General features: G+C 40.5%; 2 protein-coding genes across 2 annotated transcripts in view; one reads left to right on the top strand and one right to left on the bottom strand.

The window, feature by feature from the left end:
- LRRC36 (leucine rich repeat containing 36) overlaps positions 1–12,778 on the bottom strand; it is a 50,945-nt gene extending 38,167 nt beyond the window's left edge. Inside the window, exon 1 of the mRNA XM_057533866.1 lies at positions 12,709–12,778. Coding sequence (XP_057389849.1) covers positions 12,709–12,778 — 70 coding nt within the window. The remainder of the gene's footprint in view (positions 1–12,708) is intronic.
- A 945-nt stretch (positions 12,779–13,723) lies between these two features.
- KCTD19 (potassium channel tetramerization domain containing 19) overlaps positions 13,724–21,289 on the top strand; it is a 31,734-nt gene continuing 24,168 nt past the window's right edge. The window contains exons 1-2 of the mRNA XM_057534542.1: positions 13,724–13,738; positions 17,687–17,983. Coding sequence (XP_057390525.1) covers positions 13,724–13,738; positions 17,687–17,983 — 312 coding nt within the window. The remainder of the gene's footprint in view (positions 13,739–17,686; positions 17,984–21,289) is intronic.

A 21,289-nucleotide genomic window follows, 5' to 3' on the forward strand; every position in this document is an offset into this window, starting at 1 on the left:
AGCAGCAGTTCATTGATACAATGGACAATGTACTAGATCTGTGACCTTGTACAAGTCACTTAACTTCTCTGTGCATCGGTTTCCTTATCTGTAAAACGGAGATAATAACACTACTTACCTCACAAGATGTTGTAGGGATTAAATGAATATGTATATGTGTGTATATAAAGATATATACATATATGTGTGTGTGTATACAAAACTTAGAATAGTGCCTGACACATGGTGCTATATATATGTTAATTATTGTTATGCAGTCATTAAAAAGAATGAGGTAGATTTGTAGATGCTCATATGGAAAGATCTCCAAGACATTAAGTGAGGGAAAAGTATGACTCTGTGTCTGTGTGTGTGTGACTGTGTTTTAAAGAATATATATGTGTGTGTGTATGTACATATGTGGGTATATGTGTATATATACTATATATATATATACACATACATATGTACATACATACATATATGTCAACTAGACTTCTAACAGCACTGAAAAGAGGAGAATCTCAAAACTGCCAATAGGAGCTCACTGGCAAGTGTGGTGGGCCAAAATGAGAACAGCAACCAAAACTGGAAGGAGTGTCTGCAGAATCCCATTTGCTGGTGACTGCCAGGGGATTGCATTGAAATAAGCTCTTAAGGTGCTGGAGCAGACTGGAGCAGTCTAGGACCTATAAACTATAAAAAGTATGAAACTGAAGATCCCTTTCAAGGCAAGACTCATCCCTGAGAGAAATCAGTGGGAGTAGAATCCACATTGAAAGGGATAGAGACAATAGGTTCAAAAGAAAGAGAAGGTCCAGATACAAGTCAGGGAGGGAAGCAGAGATGGCAGTTCTCCGGAAGCTTAAAGCCCTGTTTTTAGCACTTTGTGAACACAACAGAAGAGGGAGCTCCAAAACCTTGAAACTAGAAAAGCTATTCTGGCCCACTCTTCCCATCTAAAAGTATAGAAAACGGAATGCACTTTAACAAAGAGACAGAAAAGGTTTACAGTTAAATTTTATATGAGGTTATTAAAACAAAAAAGAAAAAAGAGCAGAATAGCATCCTTAAAGAATGAAAGCACTCCAAAAAGATACATCCACAAAACAAATGAAAATTTTAACTTAGTATTTCAAAACAAATTTCAAAAGCTAAAAGATGTCATAACAAAATGTAACAGTTCTCAAAACATGGTCCCTACACCCCTGGAGGTCCCTGAGACATGTACAGGGGTCCACAAAATCAAAACTATTTAAAAAAATTATTTTCATAATAATATTAGAACATTAACAGCTCTTTTTGCTGTGTTGATATTTGCATGTACTGTGTAAAGGCAAAAACTACTGAGGCCTTAGGATGAGTCAAGGCAGTGGCATCAAACTTCATTCTTAGTCATTGTATTCGTCACCATTGTATGCTTGCAGTTAAAAAAAAAAGCCACTTTCTCTTAAGAATGCCCTCGAAAAAGCAATAAAAAGGGTTAATTTTAGTAAATCTTGACGCTTGAGTCTTTTTTATATTGTGTGACTAAACGGGAAGTACGCATGAAGTACTTCTGCTTAATACTGAAGTATGGTGGATGCCTTGAGGGAAAACACTTGTGTGGATTTTGAAATGCCAGCTTAACTAACCCCCCCCCTTTTTTTTTAGAACACCATTTTTTTTTTTTTTTTTTTTTTAATATTTATTTATTTATTTATTTATGGCTGTGTTGGGTCTTCGTTTCTGTGCGAGGGCTTTCTCTAGTTGTGGCAAGCGGGGGGGCCACTCCTCATCGCGGTGCGCGGGCCTCTCACTATCGTGGCCTCTCTTGTTGCGGAGCACAGTCTCCAGATGCGCAGGCTCAGTAATTGTGGCTCACGGGCCCAGTTGCTCTGCGGCATGTGGGATCTTCCCAGACCAGGGCTCGAACCCGTGTCCCCTGCATTGGCAGGCAGATTCTCAACCACTGCGCCACCAGGGAAGCCCTAGAACACCATTTTTACCTGAAAAATCTGACATACTATGTTTATTCAGACTTGAATAGTTGGCAGACATTTCCTTGAAAATAAAGTGAGGCTGTCACTTCAGGAAGACAAGTGACAGCAACTGTTGTCAATTATAACATATGAGCTTCCAAGCTGAAATTAGAATTTTGATAAACTTGTATTTGCCACCATGAACTTGACAGATTCCAAAACCTAAAGATCTCTCTGATGAGATTTGTGATGATACTAACAAACATGATTTTTTAATGTTACAAAATGAAATTTGTCAGTATTTGGAAGACAGACATAACTCAGTGAGTTAATATTTTTCAAATGACGGATGCCTGATGTTATTACAAAATCATACATGGGTAAAAGATCTGTTTAAATGCAAAATTACCTGGGGAATTCCCTGGTGGTCCAGTGATTAAGAGTCCACCTTCCAATTCAGGGGACGCGGGTTCGATACCTGGTCGGGGAACTAGTATCCCACGTGCCACGGGGCAACTAAGCCCTCGCCACAACTACTGAGCACGTGTGCCTCAACTAGAGAGCCCGTGTACCGCAAACTAAGGGGCCAAATGCTCTGCAGCCTGTGCGTCGCAACTAGAGAGAAGCCTGTGCACCACAAGGAAAGATCCCATGTGCTGCAACTAAGACCCGACGCAGCCAAAAATTTAAAAAATTAAAAATAAAAATAAATAAATGCAAGATTACCAATGGATTTTAATGTAACAGAGTACAAAAAGTTTATTGATATGGTTTCAGATTCCACATACAACTAAACTTTGAGAAACTACCATTTGCTCAGTTTTCATGTCATATCAAAGAAGAAAATTCACTGAAAAGGCTACTTAAATACTCCCACCTTTTCCAACTATATATCTGTATGACTGTGTGTATATATATATGAAATATATCTATATTTCAACAAAAACAACATATCATAACATATTTAACACAGAAGAAGATATGAGAATCTGGATGTCTTCAATTAAGACATTAAAAAAACATTATATACATTAACACGTAACGGGTATGTTATGTTACCTTTTAATGAATTAAATAAATATTTTTAAATTTTCTGTTTCAATTTCAAATATGGTAAATATAAGTAGATATAATCCACATTAATAAAAGGTCTTTGAAGTTCTAAATAATATTTACGAGTGTAATGGAATCCTGATACCAAAAAGTTTGAGGATTGCTGAAAAATGTAAATTAGAATTAGAAAAATTCAGAAAGATTACTGGAAAGATAAGGAAGATTTGAAAATGGAGAAGACAGAATTCAAGAAATAATAAAAATAAAATGAAAGGTCATTTCAGAAATGAAGATCAGAGCAAAAAAACCCAAAATCCAAAAACCAAATAAACAGTAGAACAATTCCATTTCTGAATGTGTATTCAAAAAAATTGAAATCAAGGACTCTAACAGATATGTCTACATCCATGTTCATAGCAGCTTTATTCAAAATAGTCAAATGGTAGAAACAACTCGAATGGCCACCAATAGATGAATGGATAAACAAAATGTGGTATATATCCATACAACAAAATATTACTCAGCCCATAAAAAGGAATGATGTCCCAGCAAGTTATTTTGTAGATATCAACAAACTGATTCTAAAGTTTATATGTAAAAGGCAAAAGACCCAGAAGAGCCAACACAACATTGAAGAAGAAAAACAAAGTCAGAGGACTAATACTACTGGACTTCAAATCTTACTTTAGAACTATAATAATCAAGACAGTGTGGTGTTGGAAGAGAAAAAAAGATCAACAGATAGAATAGAGAGCCCAGAAATAGACCTACACAAGTATAGTCCACTGCTCTTTGACAAAGTCAATTCAGTGGAAAAAGGATAGCCTTTCAACAAACGGTGCTAGAACAACTGGACATCCACATACAAAAAGAAAATAAAAGAAATCTAGATACAGACCTTATAACTTTCATAAAAATTAATTCAAAATGGATCTAAATGTAAAACACAAAACTGTAAGACTTCTCAAAGATAACAAAGGAGAAAATCCAGGTGACTTTGGGTTTGGCAGTAAATTTTTATTTTTTATTATTATTATTTTTTGGCCGTGCTGCGCAGCATGCAGGATCTTAGTTCCCCGACCAGGGATCAAACCCATGCCCCCCCTGCATTGGGAGCACAGAGTCTTAACCACTGGACTGCCAGGGAAGTCCTGGCAATAAATTTTTAATACAACACTAAAACCATGATCCATGAAAGAAAAACTTGAGAAGTGGGACTTACTAAAATTTAAAACTTCTGCTCTGCAAAAGACACTGGGAAACTGTTAAGAGACTGAAAAGACAAGACACAGAGTGGGAAAAAATATATGCAAAACACAAATCTGAAAAAAGACTAGTATCCAAAATATACAGAGAACTCTTAAAGCTCAAAAATAAGAAAACCCAATTAAAAATTTAGTCAAGGACGTCACTGGTGGCGCAGTGGTTAAGAATCCTCCTGCCAATGCAGGGGACATGAGTTCGAGCCCTGGTCCGGAAGATTCCACATGCCACAGAGCAACTAAGCCCGTGCGCCACAACTACTGAGCCTGTGCTCTAGAGCCTGCGAGCCACAACTACTGAGCCCAAGTGCCACAACTACTGAAGCCCGCGTGCCTAGAGCCTGTGCTCCACAACAAGAGAAACCACTACAATGAGAAGCCTGTGCACGGCAATGAAGAGTAGCTCCTGCTCTCCACAACTAGAGAAAGACCGTGCACAGCAATGAAGACCCAACACAGACAAAAACAAAATAAATTAATTTTAAAAAATAATAAAAATTTAGTCAAGGACTTCCCTGCTGGCGCAGTGGTTAAGAATCCGCCTGGGGCTTCCCTGGTGGCGCAGTGGTTGAGAGTCTGCCTGCCAATGCAGGGGACACGGGTTCGAGCCCTGGTCTGGGAAGATCCCACATGCCGCGGAGCAACTAGGCCTGTGAGGCACAATTACTGAGCCTGCGCGTCTGGAGCCTGTGCTCCGCAACAAGAGAGGCCGCGATAGTGAGAGGCCTGCACACCGCGATGAAGAGTGGCCCCCGCTTGCCACAACTAGAGAAAGCCCTCGCACAGAAACAAAGACCCAACACAGCCAAAAAAAAAAAAAACTAACTAACTAAATAAATAAATAAAAGGAATTCCTTTAAAAAAAAAAAAAAAAAAAGAATCCGCCTGCCAATGCAGGGGACACGGGTTCAAGCCCTGGTCCGGGAAGATCCCACATGCCAGGGAGCAGCTAAGCCCATGCGCCACAACTACTGAAGTCCATGTGCCTAGAGCCCATGCTCTGCACAAGAGAACCCACCGCAATGAGAAGCCCGTGCACCGCAACAAAGAGTAGCCCCCGCTCGCCACAACTAGAGAAAGCCCAAACGCAGCAACGAAGACCAAAAAGAAAAAAAAAAAATGTATTACTATTTTTAAAAAAAATTAGTCGAAAGATTTGATCAGACACCTCACCAAGGAAGATATACAGATGGCAAACAAACATATGAAAAGATGCTCAACATCATAAATCATTAGGAAATTGCAAATTACAAGATACCACTCTACCCTTATTAGAGTGGTTAAAATCCAAAACACTGACAACTCCAAATATTGGTGAAGATGTGGGGTGTCTTTGTCTGTTTGGGTTGCTATAACAAAATACTACAGACTGGGTGGCTTATAAACAACAAACATTTATTTCTCACAATTCTGGAGACTGGAAGTCCAAGATCAGGGTGCCAGCATAGTCAGGTTCTGGTGCAAGCCTTCTTCCAGGTTGCAGACTACCTACTTCTCAATGTGTCCTCACATGGTGGAAGGGGGCAAGGGAATTTTCTGGTCTCTTTTATAAGGTCATTAATCTCTTTTATGAGGGCGTTCATGACCTAATCACCTCCCAGAGGCTCTACCGCTTAGTACCATCACATTAGGCATTAGAATTTCAACGTATGAATTGGGAGGGGAGGACACAAATATTCAGACCATAGCATGGGGGCAACAGGAACTCTCATTCACTGTTAGTGGAATGCAAAGGTATCTTCCACTTTGGAAGATAGTTTGGCAGTTTCTTACAAAGCTAAACATGGCTTTTACCATAAGACCTAGCAATTATGCTCAAGTGAGTTGAAAGTTTATGTCCACACAGAAACCTGTATGTGAATGTTTATGGCAGCTTTATCCATAATTGCCACAACTTAGAAGCAACCAAGATGTCCTTCAATAAGTAAATGGATAAACACACTATGGTACATTTACATAGTGGAATATTACTCAGCAATAAAATGAGCTATGGATCAAGCCGTGGAACGACATGGAGCAGCCTTAAATACACATTACTAAATGAAAGAAGTCAGTTTGAAAAGGTTATACACATATAATTCCAACTGTATAACATTCTGAAAAAGGCAACACTAAAAAGATCAGTGATGTACAGTATGATGACTAGTTACTAACACTGTATTACATATTTGAATGTTGCTAAGAGTAGATCTCAAAAGTTGTCATTGCAAGAAAAAAATTTTGTTACTATGTAAGATGACAAATGTTACCTAGACTTATTGCAGTGATCATTTTGCAATGTATATAAACCTCAAACCATTATACTGTACGCCTGAAACTAAGTTAATGTTATATGTCAATTATACCTCAACTAAAAGATTAAAAAATTTTTTTTAAAGAATCAGTGGTTGCCAGGGGTTATATACTGTATGATTACAACTATATGATATTCTGAAAAAGGCAACAGGAAAAAGGTCAGTGGTTTCCAGGGGTTCAGTGGTGAGGGACGGATGAATAGGTGGAGCACTGGGGATTTTTAGGTCAGTGAAACTATTCTGTTGATACTGTAATGGTGGACACATGACTATACATTTGTCAAAACCCACAGAACTGTACAACACAAAGAGTGAACCCTAATGTAAACTATAGACTTTAGTTAATAATAATGTATTATTATTGGTTCAAAAACCATAACAAATGTACCACGTGAATGCAAGATATTAATAATAGGAAAACTGGGAGGGGATATGGGGGAGGTGTTATGGGGAGAAGAGTATATGGGAACTCTTTGCACCTTCTGCTCAATTTTTCTGTAAACCTAAAACTGCTTTTAAAAACAAAGTCTGTTAATAATAAATATTTTTTAAAAGGGATGAAGTACCCTTTATGCTAAAATATGGATCAACCTTAATAATATCATGCTAAGAGAAAGAAGCCAGACACAAAAGGCCACATATTGTATGATTCCATTTACATGAAATATCTAGAACAAGCAAATCCATGGAGACAGAAAGCAGATTAGTGGTTGCCACGGGCCGGGTGGAGCTGGAAATGAGGACTGACTGCCTAATGGGTATGGGGTTTCCTTTTGGGTTGATGAAAATGTTCTGGAACTAGACAGTGGTGATGGTTGTACAATGTACTAAGTGACACTGAATTGTATACTTTAAGTTTTATAGGATGTGAATTATATCTCAAAAAAAAAAGCAAAAAAAAAATTTCCCGACTTTGAGGGCACCATATTGGTAGCTCTGTACTATGCAATGATCTAATACACTGAGAATCTTGTTATAATGGGACAAAAGCTAAGGTCAGTTATGATTTCATTCAGTGCCCTGCTGCATTTCACATGCCTTTCACTGCAGTCTATTTTGAAGAGCAGACATTTTAACATTTTTAAAGGGAACTAGAATTATCAATCAAATGATAAACTGCCATTGGGACAGATTTTTTTTTATGATTCATATGAAATACAGGTCTTAAGAGATTATGCACTCAGTTTCAATGGTTATAAAGAGAGTGAATACAAATAGATCAGAGAACAAATCAAACACTGCACATCATAGATGTCAAGAACAACAGAATAATCTTCCAATTTTACTATATGGGCCACAATAACCACAATGGGCAGAAACATGCTTTAATCATGAAAACATCAAGTAATCCCCTTATAGAAAACCATTTATAGTTCACTTGGAAACTGAATTCATAATCTTTAATAAAGCCTATTTATAATAATGATGAAAGAGTTTCAAATAAATAAAACTTAAATAAAAAAGGCCTCAGGAATCAACATGAAAGATCTCCCACGACCAAATTTGGGACAAGTTCTTAAATCAATAAGTTTATAATTATATTAAGAAAACATAGGCTTCCCTGGTGGCGCAGCGGTTGAGAATCTGCCTGCCAATGCAGGGGATACGGGTTCGAGCCCTGGTCTGGGAAGATCCCACATGCCGCGGAGCAACTAGGCCCGTGAGCCACACCTACTGAGCCTGCGCGTCTGGAGCCTGTGCTCCGCAACAAGAGAGGCCGCGATAGTGACAGGCCCGCGCACCGCGATGAAGAGTGGCCCCCGCTTGCCACAACTGGAGAAAGCCTGCGCACAGAAACGAAGACCCAACACAGCCAAAAATAAATAAATAAATTAACAACTGTGGGGTTAAAAAAAAAAAGAAAACAAAACAACCCTCGTTGGTCACCTTTGGAGGACGCTAAGAAAACAACTCATTTTTCTAAAAACTGGTAAATAAGGTGAAAAATATCAAGCATTTATCCTTTCTTTCCTATACAAACTGTGCCTCAGGATAACCAAATAGTTGGCATGAGGAAATGTCTTTTTATATAAGTATTACAACTAACAAATATTAAAGAATTTTAAAATTATCATTTTGCAATCCCGAATGAATTAATGGACCCTAGGCAATCATATTCAATGACTAATATCACAAAAAGAACACCAGATGTTATATACTTCCTGATGGAAGTATACACCATCACTTATGAAGTGGTCTTGCAAAAAAACCCAAAAAAACAGGGACTTCCCTGGTTGCGCAGTGGTTAAGAATCCGCCTGCCAGTGCAGGGGACATGGGTTCGATCCCTGGTCCTGGAAGATCCCACAGGCCATGGAGCAACTAAGCCCGTGCACCACAACTACTGAGCCTGCGCTCTAGAGCCCACGAGCCACAACTAACTGAGCCCGCGTGCTGCAACTACTGAAGCCCACGTGCCTAGAGCCCATGCTCCGCAACAAGAGAAGCCACTCCAGTGAGAAGCCCGCACACCTCAATGAAGAGTAGCCTCCCTTCACCACAACTAGAGAAAGCCCGTGCGCAGCAACGAAGACCCAACGCAGCCAAAAATAAATTAAAAAAAAAAATCAAAACTGAATGTGATCAAGCCTTATCTAACTACCAATTCATAGGAAATACAAGGAACAGAGGTAAATGTTAAACATCTTAGGAATGTAGCGAGCAAAATCCAGATTGTAAGAAATTATTCAGGACATGACTAGTTTCTTCAAAAACAATAGAAAAAAAAAAGAAAAGAAAAAAAGAAAAAAAAGAAAAAAAAACAATAGAAAATACAAGAAAAATAATGGGAAGAACCTGTAGATCAAATAAGATTTAAGGTAAATATCAACCAGTTGCAATAGACCTTATATAGATCCTGATTCCAAAAATTAAAAAAAAAGAAAAAATGTATAGGACAGTGGGGAAATTAGAAAACTAATTGGATATTTGATAATATTAAGAAATTACTGTTAAGTATTTTTAGGTTTTATATGTGATTTTGAAAAAAGATTTTAGGGACTTCCCTGGTGGTGCAGTGGTTAAGAATCTGCCTGGCAATGCAGGGTACACAGAATTGAGCCCTGGTGGGGGAAGATCCCACATGCTGCGGAGCTACTGAGCCTGTGTTCTGGAGCCTGTGCTCTGGAGCCCCTGCTCTGCAACAAGAGAAGCCACCTCAGTGAAGAGTAGCCCCCGTTTGCCATAACTAGAGAAAGCCCGCGCGCAGCAACGAAGACTCAACGCAGCCAAAAATAAGTAAATTAATTAATTAATTAATTTTAAAAAAACGATTTACTGTTAAGCCATGGTAATTACAAAAGTCTGATATTGGTGCAGGAGTAGATAAACAGAACAATGGAACAGAATAGAAAACCCAGAAACAGACCCACATTTATAAAGTGACTTGGAATATAGCAGAGATAACACTACAAAGAGGTTCCAGGAAAACTGGCTATTAGCATAGAAAAATACAATTATATTATATCACATATCATATATAAAAATAAACTCCAAATAGATTAGATTTTTTTAAAATCTGGAATCCATTGTTTCCAGATATCAAATGAAATAGATCATAATTAATTAATTAATTAATTTATTTTTTGGCTGCGTTGGGTCTTCATTGCTGCGCTCAGGCTTTCTCTAGTTGCGGGGAGCGGGGGCTACCCTTCGTTGCGGTGCACGGGCTTCTCATTGTGGTGGCTTCTCTTGTTGTGGAGCACGGGCTCTAGGTGCGCGGGCTTCAGTAGTTGTGGTGCACGGGCTTAGCTGCTCCACGGCATGTGGGATCTTCCCCGACCAGGGCTCGGGCCTGTGTCCCCTGCATGGGCAGGCGGATTCTTAACCACTGAGCCACCAGGGAAGCCCCTGGATAGATCAGACATAATGTGAAAAGCAAAGCTGCAGAATTTTTAGAAAAAAAAACGCAGGACCCTATTACATCAGTGTAGAGGAAAACTTCATAAATAAAACACAAAAATCACACATCATAAGGAAGAATAAACTTGACTACCTTAAGATGAAAATTTTCTGCATGACAAAGGATAAATATTAATTAGAAATTTTTAGTACAGAGAAATATAACAAAGAAAACAAACACACAGAAAAGGTCTATAATTGTACCACCAAGATTATCCCTTTGGATATTAAAAAGAAAGTAATGCTTATTACACAGCCAGAAAATTCTAACAGTACAGAAAAGTACAGAATAAAAGTAAAAGCCTCTCTCCCCCAAGGTGACCACTGTGATTTTATACAGAAGAATTTTAGAATGCATATACCAGCACATTCATTTAACTGAAAAGTATCCATGTTTTGGGAATTCCCTGGTCATCCAGGGGTTAGGACTCCACTCTCACTGCCCAGGGCCTGGATTCAGTCTCTCGTTGGGGAACGAAGATGTGCAAGTCATGTGGTGGAAGGATAGAAAGAAAGAAAGAAAGAAGGAAGGAAGGGAGGATGGAAGGGAGGAAAGAAAAGTATCCATGTTTTATTGGTAAGTAAAAAAAGCAAATTGCCGAATAGTATATATGCTCTATTCCTTAAAAAGATAAAAAAGGATACCTATGTGTGTATACTTGTATAAGCAACAGAAAAGGAGAGGGAAGAATATTCTTTTACTTTAGATACTTTTGTATCATTTGAATTGTCAGAATGAGCACAATTTTGTTATTCACATGTAATAAAAACAAGCTAACAAGCAAAAAAAAAAAAAAATCCTGCTACATATTATTCTAGCTGGAAAATGGAAGGGGTATGCGCCCCCCCAAATCAAGTTGAATAAATTTTTAAAAAAGAAAGAAGGAAAGGAAAAAAGAAAAGAAAGGTACACCAGTATGTCAAGCCAATGAAGCTTTTCTTAGGTAACTTGTAAATTAGGGGAGCTCAAAGTATTAATAGTTTGGAAAAGAAAAACCTGAAATATCTACATCAATCTATCTATATGCACACCAAACCATTATCTTTGGGGTGGGGTGGGGGATTTCCAGAAGAAGGACCGATTAATACCCTCTTTGCTTACTCATGTAGTGTTTGACTGTTACCAGCATGTATTAATTTTGATAAATTTTAAATAACAAATAATTTAAATAAAATAAAACCAAGTTATTGCATATCCCACAAATAAAAAGTACTAGAGGAAGCAAGAAAGGTAACTTTGTTATGGTTAGAGAGCAGGCTCTGGAATCAAGAGTCCTGGGTTAATAAACCCTGGCTGCATTACTTACGGCTGTGCGGCTTCGGGCAAGAGTCTAAACCCAATTTTCCTCAACTGTAAAATAGGAACAGTAACAGCATCTGCTTCACAGGCTTGTTATGGGGATTAAATAATGCAGTGAAAGCATTTAACACAGGGCCTGCCATTACGATGCAGTGAATTTAGTTAGGCTAAAAGTTGAATCAGGAACGCTGATAACTTTTCCAACATTTCTACTCCTTAAAAACTTAAAAAGCAAGCTGTGTGAGTCAGACCCCAGGTCAGAGGTGGGGTCAGCAGTCACTCCGCCCGTTTTACCTCTAGGACGAAGTCAAGGCACTGATCTAAACGCCTCGAGAGATCAGCTGCTATTCCTTTTACATCAGACCCCTTTCTGAGTCTCAAAAGGAGGCTACGCATCCAGATGGATCAAAGAAATCGCCAAGTTCTTGAGGTGAAGACTGGACGAAGAGAGGGACTGATCAAGGAACATCCTTTCCCATTTCACCCCAACCAGGAAAAGCCCTCCCGGGTCGTTAGTTTCCGAAACTGCCAAAATTAACGCCCTTTAACGCCCTTTATGGCTCCTATAGCACCCCGACCTCAAAAGCCCTTCTCACAGCGCTTCCTTTCTCCCGCCAATGCCCCTCTTGGGGCTCATTTTCCTTCCGCTAGTTCAGACTGTCCAGTTCTGTGTTCCTGGCCTCAGGGTCCGCTTAACCTTGTTTCTCCTTCTCCATTTTAGACTCGGCTTCTCTCCCTCAATTTCTCGCCCTCCACCCCAAACTTCCCGGTTACTTCAGTTCCTTCACCTCTACTTCACTGTAACCCTTCCGCTTCAGTAACCCCTCCTCCGCCTCAGAGACCGCTCCTCCGCCGCCGTTCCCCGCCATCTACCTCAGGTTCCTCTGCCTCCCCCTCAGTTTTCTCCCCTCACCCTCTAACCCCAAGCTCCCGATCCAGGCCCTCCCGGCCTGGCCCTACCGGGTTGCTCCAGGGTCAGCGCCCCCAGGCGGCGGATGCCCTCCTCGTCCAGCTCCCACTGCTCCGCCATTCCCGCCCACCTGCCCCACTCCGCCGCTCACCTGTCACCGCCCGCGAGGCCGCCCGGCGCGCTCCAAGCCCCGCCCCACGCCTCCAGGCCCCGCCCCGCCCCGCGCGTCGCCGCGCTTCCGGGGGCCGTTATTGCCCGGGTCACGCTCCTGCCCACCCGCCTCAGGACCTTAGACCATGGTATGGAGCCCGCCCTGGCGGGGGCCCCAAAACCGCTAAAACAGCGAATGGGTGCGATGTGGCGGAGGATTAGGGCTGTGGGGTTAGGAACCTGACTCTGGGACACAAGGGGTGGATATAGCCCCAGCTTTGAAGGGTTTGGGGGCTAGTTCTGAGGAGTCAGAAGAATGTACCTGCTTTGAGAGTTGAAGTGCTTTAGCTCTGAGGGTGTGGGGGACGCCAGGTCTGAAGGGTGGGAGTGTGCTTCTGACGGGGTGGTCTTCATATCTCTAGTGCTTGGGGATGTTGTCTCTGAGGCAAGGCGGTGGGCGGGAGGGTGACCGTGGTGGGTGTGGGGGGATCTGAAGGATTGGGTTGGAGGGCAGCTCTCTGAGGCATGATGGGAAGCTCCAGATATGAAACGTTGTCTCTGAGGAGTTGAGGTCCTGTCTTTAGAGCATGAGGCAGTTCTAGTTCTAGAAACTGATTTGGAAGGAGCTCCTCTGGGAGAGAGGGCTCAGTGTGGAAAAGAGAGATACCTTTTGGGATGGGGTGGGGATGACTATGCTGGGGCTGCCCCATTTCCTGCAGTCAATCTGGCAAGAAACCTTTTGTCCTTCAAGTACTACAGGCCCCCAGCCTGTGACTGAGGGCTCTTCCCAGGCCGGGGTAGTTCTGCACTAACCAGCTCCTGAGCAGTCTTTGGGAAGAAAACTCTGGAAAGCATAACCACATCCTTAACCCCAACCCTCCCTCCAGCAGGCGTCTCTTGAGAGCCCACCTGCGGATGGGCCATGTACCTGTAAGAAGGAGGCAAACTCTGTGGCAAGACCCCTTGTCATACCCTATCTTTAATAAGAAAAGAGGAACTGAGACCAGAACTGTGGCTCACGTTCAAGGAGCAGGTTTTATTTGGCACCCAAAATATGCACACTTGGGACACTTTCACTGAGCTCTCAACCAGCCTGTCACCTTTAAGGAGAATAGAAAGCAAAATCAAGAGTCCTTGCATATTTATGCTTTCTGGTCTAGGTGGGGTCCTTAGTTACCCTCAGCTTGTCATGTTCAGCTTTACCTATGTTTAGAAAGGCCAGGACTCAAAAGCTTAGATTAGCACACTAGATTGGCTTTTCCAGCTCTGCTTCTGTGAGTCGTGACACCATTACAGTTTGTAATCTTTCTCTTCATGTCCCTTTTAATTCTTCTAGCCTCAAACGGGCCATGTATAATTGTTGTTCTTTATATCTGACTATTTCAACAAGGCTTGTTATAAGAAGAGAACCCCACCCCCTTCTTTGTTGCATGCATTTATTTTCCTAACTCAGCTGTCAAAATAGGAGATGCAGATTTCTGTTGGAGAAGTGGGCTTTTCCTGCCTTGAGAAACCACCTCTTTTTTTTTTTTTTTAATTTTTTTTTTTTTAAACTTTGGGTTTATTTATTTATTTATTTTTATGGCTGTGTTGGGTCTTCGTTTCTGTGTGAGGGCTTTCTCTAGTTGCGGCAAGTGGGGGCCATTCTTCATCGCAGTGCGCGGGCCTCTCATTATTGTGGCCTTTCTTGTTGCGGAGCACAGGCTCCAGACACGCAGGCTCAGTAGTTGTGGCTCACGGGCCCAGTTGCTCCGCGGCATGTGGGATCTTCCCAGACCAGGGCTCGAACCCATATCCTCTGCATTGGCAGGCAGATTCTCAACCACTGCACCACCAGGGAAGCCCACCACCTCTTATTTTAACATTCTTTCCCCCCACCAACATTTTAATACAAATTTTGAAACATTTAGAAAGTTTGAAAGAATTTTACGGTGAAACTATATACCCACCACCTAGATTCTACAATGAACATTTTGCTGTAATTGTTTAATCACATATCCTCTATCCATCCTTCTATCGATTCGTCTTATCTTTAGATAAATTTTAAAATAAGTTACAAATATTGGTACATTGCACCCCAATCACTTCAGCATGCATAATGTTTACCTAGAATTTGTTAACCTAAAACAATCAGTTATTTTTTACCAGCAAAACAGGTTTATTTGGGAGCAGTAAAGAACTGCAACTCAGGACATGCAACCACGGTGAACCACATGCAAGTCTGGTAAAGCAAAAGATGAAACTCTTTTATAGGGAGAAGGGGAAGTTGGGAGGGGCTGTTATAAACAAAAAATCCATTGGAGGAAACTGGGAGTTTGAAGTATAGTGACTTTCCATTGGCTGAGTTGTGACAGTCTCTCACTGGCTGAGCTGTGCCAGGCAAGAAGAAAATCTTCCTCCTGCTGGCCAATAGTAAGGTAGTATCACCTCCTGCTGGAGCTTTGAGTTATGTCTCTTTCGTTGGATCTTTTATTGACCTTGAGTGGCATGTGTGTGAGAGCTCCCTCTTCTGGCCTCCTGGCTCCATTTTAGTGAGGCTTCCCTTTATTTTCACAAATTCAGTATTGTTTTATGGTTCTTTTTTAAGTAAAATGTTACATACTATTTACGACTCTAAATTTTTTAAGTAAGAGTAGTGCTCCTTGAGTGTTTTTTTTAAAGTCTGATACAGATTGTATGTTTGATGGCTTTCTGCTTTTCTATAGTGTTGATAAGTTAGGTCATCTTGAAGCAAAATGGACAATTTGTTTATGAATAGATAACCTTCAACTTTTAACAATGAACTGGGGAAGGTTAATGATCTTTGCTGCTTTTGTATATATAAAAAGGAACCCACAGCATTCAGCCATCCTGCCATGGCCTTAATAATGTAGTGTCTCTGCAGGTATGATTCCAAGAGAGCCCTGACATATTCAGTGGAGTGGGGAGCACCTCATCATAACTCTTTCAAAAAGAGCTTTATTAAGATATAATTCACATACCGTACAATTTACTATTTTAAAGTGTACTATTCAGTGGTTTTTAGTATGGTCACAGAGCTGTGCAGCCATCACCACAATCAATTTTAGAACATTTCCATCATCCCAAACAGAAATTCCATATGTATTACAAGTCATTTTCCATTTCCCCTCCAATCTCCCCAGCCCTAGGCAACCACTAATCTATTCTCTCTATAAATTTGCCTATTCTGCACATTACATATAGATGGAATAATATGTGGTCTTTAGCATCTGGCTTCTTTCACTTTGCATAATGTTTCAAGGTTTCGTCTATGTTCTAGCATGTATCAGTACTTCATTCCTTTTTATTGACAAATAGCATTGCATTATATGAATACACTACAGTTTGTTTACTAGTTCATCAGCTGATGGACATTTTGGTTGTTTCTACTTTTGGGCTGTTATAAATAATTCTTCTATGAATGCCTGCAAATTTTGCTTGCAAATTTGCCTGCAAATTTTGTTTGGTCATAGGATTTCATTCCTCTTGCACTTATATCTGGAAGTGGAATTGCGAACCATGTAAGAACTCTGTGTTTAATGTTTTGAGGAACCACTGAACTATTTTGCAGAGCAACTGCACCATTTTACACTCCCATCAGCAGTGTATGAGATTCCTAATTTCTCCAATCTTTGTCAGCACTTGTTATTATCTATTATTTTGATTCAGGTCATCCTAGTGGGTGTTAAATGGTATCTAACTGTGAGTTTTGCTTTGCATTTCCCTAATGACTAATGACGCTGAGTATGTTTTCATGTGCTATTGGCCATTTGTGAATCTTCTTTGAAGAAATGTCTATTTAGATTCTTAACCCACTTTTTTTTTTTTTTCCACTTTTTTTTTAAATTAATTAATTAATTAATTTACTTATTTACTTGTTTTGGCTGTGCTGGGTCTTCGTTTTGGTTTTTTTGTGTTTTTTTAAATCAAATTTCTTTTTTTTTAACTACACTATACTAGGTGTGCTTTATTTATTTATTTATGGCTGTGTTGGATCTTCGTTTCTGTGCGAGGGCTTTCTCTAGTTGTGGCAAGCGGGGGCCACTCTTCATCACGGTGTGCAGGCCTCTCACTATCGCGGCCTCTCTTGTTGCGGAGCACAGGCTCCAGACGCGCAGGCTCAGTAATTGTGGCTCACGGGCCCATTTGCTCCGTGGCATGTGGGATCTTCCCAGACCAGGGCTCAAACCCGTGTCCCCTGCATTGGCAGGCAGATTCTCAACCACTGCACCACCAGGGAAGCCCTGTTTGTTTTTGTAGTATGTTTTGAAAGTGTGAAGTGTGAATCCTCAAATTTCGTTCTGCTTTTTCAAGATTGTTTTGATTATTCTGGGTCCCTTGTATTTCCATATGAATTTTAACATCAGCTTGTCAATTTTTGCAAAAGAAAAAAAAAGCAGTTTTAATTTTCATAGGGATTGTGTTCAATTGTACAATAGATCAATTTGAAGAGTATTGCTACCATAACAATATTGTCTTCTGATCCGTGAACATGGGATGTTTTTCCATTTATTTAGGTGTTTTAAATTTTCTTTCAACTATGTTTTGACATTTTCAGAGTACAAGTATTGCACTTCTTTTGTTAAATTTATTCCTAATTACTTTGTTCTTTTTGATACTATTGTGAATGGAATTGTTTTCTTAATTTCATTTTTGTGTTGTTCATTGCTGGTGTATGAAAATACAGTTGATTTTTTATATTGATCTGTACCCTTCTACCTTCTTGAACTCATTTCTAATAATTGAATAGTGAATTCCTCAGGATTTTCTTTATGCAAGATCACATCTACAAATAGAAATAATTTTACTTCTTCCTTTCCAATATAGATGCTTTTTATTTCCTTTTATTGCATAGATCTCTTTTCATTTTCCCTTTAGGAGGAGACTGGTATACCTCATGAGTCAGCAGAGGATTTGTTTCATTTCAACGTCGGGGGCTGGCATTTCTCAGTTCCCAGAAGCAAACTCGCTCAGTTCCCAGACTCCCTGTTATGGAAGGAGGCTTCAGCGTTGACCTCTTTGGAAAGCCAGAGGCTGTTCATTGACAGAGATGGTTCCACATTCAGGCATGTGCACTATTACCTCTACACCTCCAAACTCTCCTTCTCCAGTTGTGCAGAACTGAACTTGCTCTATGAGCAAGCACTGGGTTTGCAGCTGATGCCTTTGCTGCAGGTAAGATACTCTTGTCTTCCAGGAGTGGTGATCAGTAACATAGGCCTTACTTCACTAAAATGTTGTGTCCTTTTATATATTCGTTGCTGAGATGATCCTCTTAATGAGGAAGTGTGATGAGTGAGGTAAGGTAATAAACGGTACACTAGAAATGCATGTTCTGAATAAAGGATTTCATCTGACTCTGCCTTATCTATGCCAGCAGCCACCACAGACCCAGGATAGGACTTTCCATGGCCTGAAAGGGTGTTCTTGACTCTTGGAAATCCTAGCTTAAGCTTCTTCTTTCTTTTGTTGTTGAATTTTAAAAGGTGGAAACACTAGAAATTGTAGGATTTGCTACATACACTGTGTCTGAGATTTAAAATCTAAAAGATTTGTCAAGAACATTACTTCTCGGGACTTCCCTGGTGGCCCAGTGGTTAAGAATCCTCCTGCCAATGCAGGGGACATGGGTTCGATCCCTGTTCCGGGAAGATCCCACATGCCGCGGAGCCACTAAGCCCGTGCGCCACAACTACTAAGCCTGCGCTCTAGAGCCCGAGAGCCACAACTACTGAGCCCATGTGCCACAACTACTGAAGCCCATGCGCCTAGAGCCCGTGCTTCAGAACAAGAGAAGCCACCACAATGAGAAGCCCACTCGCCGCAACTAGAGAAAGCCCGTGCACAGCAACGAAGACCCAATGCAGCCAAAAATTAATTAATTAATTAATTTAAAAAAAAAAAAAGGACATCACTTCTCACTGTGCCTGTTAGGTACACAATGTTCACTTACAGCAAAGTAAAACGTCCTCCAAACTGCAGAATCTTTCATTCGTCTTCACTTCTCTGTTTTCCAAGACTTCTTTTCTTGGTGTAAGAGCTTTAAATACCTTTACTTTTAAACCATCATAGTATCACTGAAGAACATTACCTTCTTTCCTAATTTTTCTCCAGACTACAGAAATCATTTCTGTGGTTTATCTTAATTAGTTTATTCTTAGTTTTTGAACAATGATTTTTTTTAACCTGGAAGAACTAAATATTATGACTGGGAAGGACCATTGGCCATGCTCCCTGTTAATCCTACTGTCTGGACAAGGTGTTGTTTATTCTGTCTTCACGAGCACTGACTGACAAGCCACAGTGCAGCTCAGTGCACTACGAACTATGCCTCTCCAACACCTCAAAGAAGAGAACTGAGGTAGACCGTGCAATCTGGGTCATATGGGAATGAGAACATTTCATAATGCATGTTTTCATGGACACTGTTTACGAAATCAGTGTTTTCTCTTAAAAGGTATTATACAGGGCTTCCCTGGTGGCACAGTGGTTGAGAATCTGCCTGCCAATGCAGCGGACATGGGTTCGAGCCCTGGTCTGGGAAGATCCCACATGTCACGGAGCAACTGGGCCCGTGAGCCACAACTACTGAGCCTGCGCGTATGGAGCCTGTGCTCCGCAACAAGAGAGGCCACGATAGTGAGAGGCCAGTGCACTGCGATGAAGAGTGGCCCCCGCTTGCCGCAACTAGAGAAAGCCCTCGCACAGAAACGAAGACCCAACACAGCCAAAAATTAAATTAATAAATTAATAAATTAGGGCTTCCCTGGTGGCGCAGTGGTTGAGAATCTGCCTGCCAATGCAGGGGACACGGGTTCGAGCCCTGGTCTGGGAAGATCCCACATGCCGCGGAGCAACTGGGCCCGTGAGCCACAACTACTGAGCCTGAGCGTCTGGAGCCTCTGCTCCGCAACAAGAGAGGCCGCGATAGTGACAGGCCCGCGCACCGCGATGAAGAGTGGCCCCCACTCGCCGCAACTGGAGAAAGCCCTCACACAGAAACGAAGACCCAACACAGCCAAAAATAAACATAATAAATAAATAATAAATAAAAAATTTTTTTAATAAATTAATTTTAAAAAAATTAAAAAAGGTATTATACATTTGGAAATCAAAATCCTTAACATACTCCAGTGCAAGTTGTTGTATATTCTTTTCTTTTTATTTTTTTTAAAGTTACCCACCCGAAATAAAAATTTGTTCAACTATCCCAGGAACTGAGTACTAGAATTGCTTACAATTGGCTTCCAAATCACTTAATCAGCCTGGAATGTCAAGATGGCTGCTGATTTTTTTTGGGGGGGTGGGTTGCACCATGCGGCTTGTTCCCCGACCAGGGATCAAACCTGGGTGCCTGGCAATGGAAATGCGGATTCCTTACCACTGGACTGCCAGGGAATTCCCAAGATTACTAATGATTCTATACCAAAGCACCATATTGTGGGGAAAAGGAGGGAGTCACTTGCAGAAAATCAGAGAGATCAAGGCAATTTTTTGAAGAACCATTTTAAAGAGCACAAGCCTATTCTACAGTTTATCAGCCCTTTAATTCCTTTGATGTCCTTACTTCCTAAATTGAAACAAAATATATTTGGGAAGCATCTTCTAAATGGGAGGTAATAACTCAGAAGCCAATGAAGTGGTCCAATTTCAAAGTTCCAAGTTGTGTGAGCAGTAGAAGTATTTGAGGAATCATATGGATCTGCCTCCCTAAAACAGACCAAAAAACAAGTGCTTATGTTTTGGAAATGGTGCTCTAAATAAACATTTAGGCCGGCCCAGCTGAAGTGGTATTTATTCATTGAAACAGAGTGTAAATATAGCTGGAGAATCAACAGCAATCTCAAGCAAATCAACAGCCTCACTCGTTTCCATCATTTTCCCCACTCCTAAGGCCTGTCCACATACTCAGGTTCTTACCTAAGTGTACAAACATTTTGCTTGGAGAAAATGGAGTTTGCCAGTTCTAGTCTAAAGACCCTTCTCAGGCAGCCCACCTTAATGCATTCAGCCAGTATTTATTGAAAGCACTGTGGTTACCAGGCATTATTCCTTTGGGCTTTAAGGAAAACATAGGATGATCCAATAAAAATATAATATAAACCACATATGTGAGCCACATGTGTAATTTAAATTTTTCTAGTAGCCACATTAAAAAAAATCAAGTGAAATTAATTTTAATATTATATTTTATTTAACCCAGTATATTTAAATACTGTCATTTCAATATGTAATCAATATTTTTAAATTAATATATTTTACATTCTTTTTATGTGCTCAGTCTTCAAAATCTGATGTGTATTTTACACTTAAAGCACATCTCAGGTTCAGACTATCACATTTCAAGTACTCAATAGCCATATATGGCTAATGGCTACCATATTGGACAGCACATATCTAAATTGTTCCAACCTGTTAATGCTGCTCACTGTAGAGTCCTTCAGATTTAGACCCTAGCAATAAAAATGCGACTTTGCCTCC

Source organism: Balaenoptera acutorostrata, chromosome 19 (assembly GCF_949987535.1).
Source record: "Balaenoptera acutorostrata chromosome 19, mBalAcu1.1, whole genome shotgun sequence".
Classification (NCBI taxonomy): Eukaryota; Metazoa; Chordata; class Mammalia; order Artiodactyla; family Balaenopteridae; genus Balaenoptera; species Balaenoptera acutorostrata.